Consider the following 6532-nt stretch of genomic DNA (forward strand, 5'->3'; position numbering starts at 1 on the left):
AGCTTCTGCCTGGCCACCACCACTGCTGCTTAGCATGGGCGGGCGAGTCCAGAGCCGGTGTGGGGCATGCCAGGGTTGGGGCTGTACACAAGTCCCAGCCAGTGCCACAGGGCTGGGGCTAGCGGCGGCAGCAGCCAGAAGGAGCCACTGCTACCTGGGCTGCTTACAAAGGCAGTCCAGTTGCAGAGCTCTCAGCTCTGCTGCATGCCCAGTTGGTGGCAGAATGGTGCCTGGGCCAAGTGGGACTGAGGGATCCACCAGAGGCCAGAAAATGTCCCTCGACGGGCCATATTTTGCCCACCCCTGCTGTAACTCCTCCCTTTGACAGTCTGACCAGTATTACATAACGATCAAATGAATGTGTGTTTATCAGCTGAGACATAACTTTTATGCTTTTCTAAAAGTCTACCCCCATGTCCAGCTTAATGGCTGCCTAATGTGATAATGTGTCCTGATGATAATGTACATAGACCTACCTTCTTCAGACATCCACAGTGGATGTATATATGCTCATCTCATTGCAGTGAACTCCCACTCTGAAAAGTGAAGCTTCTTTAAGCCTACCACATTTCTTCTCGTCCCTAGGCAGTTTTCTCTCCTAGTAGTGGCGACTTAAGCTTTGTGGCTTATCTTGAGTCACTCTACCTTTCCAAATTTATTTTTTCCTTACAAGCCCCTATTAAAGCTAAAATGCTGTGTAAAAAGCAAAAATCCCAAATAACACCATCAATACCACTCAAAATATTATAAGTCAGTAGACTGATCCATTTATGTTGACTGAAAGCAAGCATGCATATCTCCCTGTTTTGCCAAGGAATGTTAACAAGTCTAGTCACATTCTGTATGTCACTTGTTGTCACTCCTAGCGAGACAGCGATGATGATGACTATGATGATGACCGAAGCAGTGACAGGGAGGATGGACCATTGGAAGAGCAAATAGAACGCTTGCAGGAAAAAGTGGAGTCTGCTCAGAGTGAGCAAAAGAATCTCTTCCTTGTTATATTCCAGGTAATGGTGTGATGGATTTCCTCCTCTAATAGCTTGCAGGTTTTGAGGTAGCTTAAGTGCATACTACCGCTTTGCAGTGTCAGTCCTATTGCAGGCATTTAGGAGAGGGGGAGGAAGCCGGGGATGGGGCGTGGAGGAGGGATAGATAAGTTCACTATGGAAGTTACTAATACTGTTCTAACACTCCTGCAAACAACTTAACAGATTCTCTTAGACAAGACTTGCCTAGCTTAAGGCAAAAGAGTCCTTGTTTGTTTGGGAAACTTGTCTGAATGAAGGTAATATGTTTTATGAGACTAATACAAAGGTAATGAATACCATCCAATGGGTTATCTTGCGTTTGCGTGAAGTGTTAATATTTGTCCGATGTAACTTTCTTTTGCTTGACAAGACATGCTTGAACCAGTATTTCATTAATATTGTTCTTTTTTTGTAGCGTTTCATTATGTTGTTAACTGAGCATTTGGTGCGATGCGAAACTGGTGGGATTGATGTAGTCACGCCCTGGTACAAGAGCTGTATAGAGAGGCTGCAGCAGATCTTCTTGCAGGTTGGTTTTGGTAAATCATTTAGAGAAGTCCTAGATGGCCACTAGAAAAAGCTGTGGGTGATTTCTCAGAACTGATTGCATTCTCCCAGCCCTGTCAGCCTTCTTGAATTAAAACACATTAAGGGGTCTGGTGGTTAACTTGGAAGGTTGGAGGTATATCCCCTAGTCCTAGTCCTGTGACATTTGGCCAGTAGTTCCCAAACTCATCCACTTATCACCTTGGGCTCTTTGTGGAAGATGTTAGCAGGATTTCTGGCTGCAGGCACTCAGTGTCAAAAATAAAAATAAATAAGTAAATAATATAAGACGTAATATTTATTTGTCAGTTTTAGAACAAATTAACCAATAAATTCTAGCTTTTCCTTTTTAACTGGAGTGTATATGCTGTTACAACTAGTTAATACTGATTGTTTTTGTGACTGCCAACCAGTGAGGACTGGGCCATGTCTACACTTAGCTGCTCCTGCCACCAGATATTCTGGTAGCAGATAGCAACCATAAAAGGAAAAATGACCAAAGCACATGCACAACTTCTGCCAGCTTTGCACAGCTCCTACCAGAACTGTGTGGTGCCAGTTTACTAGCTGTGCTGGCAGGGTATGAAGTGCAGCCTGGCTAGGCACGGTTGTTAAAGGAACTGTGGCAGGTGGCAGAAAGCATGGGTGTCTGTATCTGCCTTCTGTTCGGTACTGGATGGTAGACGACTTCGGTCAGTGAGACCTGATGTTACTCTCCTGGCAGAAAAGAGGGGTTCTACTGCCACAAAAGAGCCAAGTGTATGGATTCACTGATGATTTTCCTGGCAGAACCCGAGTTCTCCTGGCAAAACTAAGTGGTGTAGATCTGGGCTGTCAAATTCATCTGGCGCCATGAGCTGGATGAAGGTTGCTGGACTGGGACTGATCCCCTGTGCAGCTGCAGGACTGGTCTGGCAGGGTCCTGCATGCAATGCACACCTGTGCCAGCCCCCTCTACCATATGCAGCACCAGATCCAGTCTGTGTCCGACAGGCTGCACACTTCCAGTGCCAGCCTGTAATGCTGTGTGCACAACCTCAGAGCTGGCATGTGCTGCATGCGGCTTGCAGGGTTGGGCTGGTCACACATTGCATACAGTGCCCCCACCAAATCAGCTTCATGCTCTGCCTCCAGCACACCCTAATCTGGACCAGAACCAGCATGCAAGGCTGGTTCAGTGGAGTGCTATATACAGTGCATGCCCCAGACTGATGTCCTGTACCACAGCACCAGGGTGGGGCTGGGGCTGGCCTGTAGGGTCAGTCCAGAGACCTACAGGCTGGGTCATACAGCTCCATGAGCCAGATCTGGGCCATAGGCAGTGTGTATGTTACTTCTGGTGTAGATTAAGCATGAATCACTGTTACAGCCCTAGCTTTACCCTGTCTCATTCTGTTGCTGTATTCTCACAGGGTGAGAATATACATAATGACTCTCAACAGAAGGATGGTTGGCTGAAGTAGCTGTTAGGTACTTTAACAAAGCTTGCAGACAAGTGCATGGGTTTGAACAAATATTCCAATACAGTCAGCATATGTATTATAACAGGGATCAGTAAGCCCTAGAACACATGCCCGAGCATGGTACACAAAGCCGTTTTCCTTGGCATGCCACCACAGCCAGCCTGGGCTCTGGACAGCTGCCACCAGCCACGGAGCTCAGGCTGCTTGCAGCAGGAGGCTGCAAGCCCTGCTACATGCAGCCTGGGCTCCATGGCAGGTAGAAGCTGCCCAGAGTCCAGGCTGGCTGCAGCTGGGAGGCTGCAAACCACTGCATAGGGTTCTGCAGCTCTGGCACCAGCTCCAGAGGTAAAGGGGCAAGGGCAGCATAGCATGTCCGTCCGTCCGTCCGTCGTCCCCACCCCCCCGCTTTCCCCCTGGAGGCACACATGCAGCCACCACCAGCAATGAGGATCAGGCCCCTTGTGGCTCCCCGGCCTCTGGCACACCAAGCCAAGACATGGGTGGAGGTTGGGATGCTTGTGGCACTATGACCAAAAATGTTTCTGACCCCTGTATTATAACTTGATTGTAAAGGCACTTTGAGATCCTTTTAAGGCATTGTTCTCAACCAAGGTGCCACAGCACTCTGGGGTGCTGTAAGATTCTTTTTAAGGGTGCTACGCAATATTACCTCTGTTAGGTGTGCACATACCTACACATCACTCATAAGATTAACTCGGAGACTTCAGCAGAAATCCATAATATCAAAAACATTCTGGCTTGTTGAGGTCATTCTGAGTTCTTTATGACAAAATTTATTCTGTTATTTTTCCATAGTTAAAGAAATATGTGAAAGCTAAGAGCTAGCACTTTCTAGCTTGAGTTGGGGAGCCTTGAGTTGAACACAGTTGACAACCACTGCTGTACTCTTGTGTACAGGGGTAAAGAAACAAAAAACAATAGTTGTAAAACCCTGTATTGTTGATGGCTACAATCATGAGAGAAGATGTTTAAGATTCTTGTCAATTGATACTTAGACCCCTATTAAAGTGGGTACCTCTGAACTTGAGATTTTAAATCTGCTAACTAAGGTTAAGAAGGTTAAAATTAAATGTAGGTGATTGGCTGAGACTGACAGACCTGGACACTGGGAATATTCTTGGTATGAAAACCAACAGAGGGTGTTGTAGAGGTTTTCGTATGTAATGCTTTATATGGATTAGTCTTATCCATGTTCAAGAAAAGTTTTCCATGAAAACAAACTCCTCTGGCTTTTCTGGTGTATCTTGGAAGCTCTTGCATATGGGGAGTACTGTACTTGGTAAAGCTAGGTATATAACAAATGCAGCTCCTGTGTTCTGTAACTGCTGTGGGTTGCACATAATTTTAGCCAAAATGTTTAATCCTTGTATATAAGAAATCTGTGTTCTTTTCTCTGAATGGTTTTTATATATAAAGACCAATGAGTATAACGAAAGTCTCCTGTCTTTCTGCAGCATCACCAGATTATTCAGCAGTACATGGTGACCCTGGAGAACCTTCTGTTTACAGCTGAACTGGACCATCACATATTGGCTGTATTTCAGCAATTCTGTGCTTTGCAAGCTTGAAATATTTTCACAATGCAGAGTCTTAGCTGGTGGACTTAAATTGATTTAATATTTTTTAAAAATGGGAACATGACTTGGGAAAGAGAGAACCTTTTTATTTCAAGATGGTTTAACATGCTCTCCTATATAACTGATACCATACTATAACAAATGGCAACTATTTTAGCATCCTAGGCCTTATTAGTTATGGTTGGTAGGGAATTGGTGTGGAATAATGTATGAACTTTTTTAATTTTGTCGTTTTTAATTTTGGTTTGTTGACTCCATTATAGTATTTGTGTTTTGTTTTTTTTTCTCCCATTTATATAAAAAAAAGCCAAAAAATTATAGATTTGGTTACCTCTGCCTGACCTGTCAAGCAAAGTTAATTCCCTAATTACAGTAATGTGAAAACAGATGATAGGATGTTTTAGTGAATGTAACAAATGCAAGTTTTCAGTGAGCAATTTGATAAATTCTCAGTAGTCAGACAGAAATTATCTTAACTTTGGATATCCTAACTTTGGGCATGTGAAATGCAGTCAAGCTTACAGAGTGGTCTAGAGCTTATGGATCTAGATTACCAAAACGATAGCTTTTCGTGGTTTGAAAGAACCTGATTGAAATACAATTGAAATATGTTTTTTAAACTTTGTCTGGTGTCTTATTGCAGTAGCTGAAACGTTTGTGCCGTTTATAGAACTAACTGCAAAGGATTTTGTAATAAACTTAGGAAAATATTGTATTCGATCGATGACTTGTGAAAAACAGTCCTCAGGCCTCAACAGTAAGTTGAAACAATAATTATAAGCTCTTGATGCCACTTCAGCTTGGTAAATTGTACTGCAGATACTTATTTTTCAAAGAGGAAGTATTAACACAAGAGGTTCATCAGCTGAAATGTTTTCTAAATTTAGGCAGTTTCTGCTTCAGTATTTCAGGCAGTGCATAGTCCTTGTCAACCCAACTACTCTTCCAATGGCAATATTCTGGCCAGCTGAATATGAACTTGCCTTAAAACTACAGATAGCTGGTGATACTGTACTTTTCCTTTCTCAATAGAAGGTAATATATGGGAAATTCACCACAGGGGGATGCTTAATAGGCCTGTGAGAAGCAGAAAGTATTCACTTTGGATTCACCGATTTGGAAGGACAGTGATTCAAATCACTGTCCCAATTCAATTTGGCCAAATCTGAAGGTATTCGGCACCAAATCTTATTTGGCCATAGGATATACAGGCAGGCAGTGCCGGCGGGAGCAGCCAAACAAGCCCCTGGTTGAGCTGGCAGCCCCAGGAGAAGCTGCAGCTTGTCAGGCTGCTTCCCCGGCTGCCCCCTGACCGGGGCAGAGCAGGCAGTGCTGCCATGGAGGCTGGGAGAAATGATTGGGGAGCTGAGGAATCAAGCTGGGAGCGGGGGAAACAAACAGGGGTTTCCCCCAAGCTCCCCGATCATTTCCCCTAGCCCCTGCAGCTTCTCCTGGGGCTGCCAGCTCAAGGCGCAGCTCATTTGGCTGCTCATCTGGCTGCCCCCCTACCAGAGCGAGGCAGGCAATGCTGGCAACCCCAGGAGAAGCCATGGAGGCTGGCGGGAATGATTTGGGAGCTGGGGGATCAAACCAGGAGCTATGGAATCAAACTGGGAGCTGGGGGAAGCCCCTGATCGTTCCCCCACCTCCTAATCATTCCCCCCAGCCCCCACAGCTTCTCCCAGAGCTGCCGGCATTGCCTGCTTTGCCCTGGTGGGGGGGCAGCCGGGCAAGGCTCGGCTTCTCTCAGGGCTACCAACTCAAGCTGGGGCTCATCCAGCTGCTCCCGCTGGCACTGCCTAGTGCCTTCCTGTACAGAGACTTCAGATTCAGAGATTTGGCCACTGAATCAGGCCAAATCTCCTTTAAATTGAATTGGCTACCAAAGCTTCAC

At 45.4% G+C, this 6532-nt stretch overlaps 1 protein-coding gene across 1 annotated transcript in view; it reads left to right on the forward strand.

The window, feature by feature from the left end:
• NCBP1 (nuclear cap binding protein subunit 1) overlaps positions 1-5353 on the forward strand; it is a gene marked incomplete at its 5' end in the record, with an annotated part of 55528 nt that extends 50175 nt beyond the window's left edge. The window contains 3 exons of the mRNA XM_019518207.1: positions 867-1010; positions 1447-1560; positions 4516-5353. Coding sequence (XP_019373752.1) covers positions 867-1010; positions 1447-1560; positions 4516-4629 — 372 coding nt within the window. The remainder of the gene's footprint in view (positions 1-866; positions 1011-1446; positions 1561-4515) is intronic.
• Positions 5354-6532: the final 1179 nt, after the last annotated feature.

Source organism: Gavialis gangeticus, unplaced genomic scaffold, assembly GCF_001723915.1.
Source record: "Gavialis gangeticus isolate Ggan-Ray unplaced genomic scaffold, GavGan_comp1, whole genome shotgun sequence".
Classification (NCBI taxonomy): Eukaryota; Metazoa; Chordata; order Crocodylia; family Gavialidae; genus Gavialis; species Gavialis gangeticus.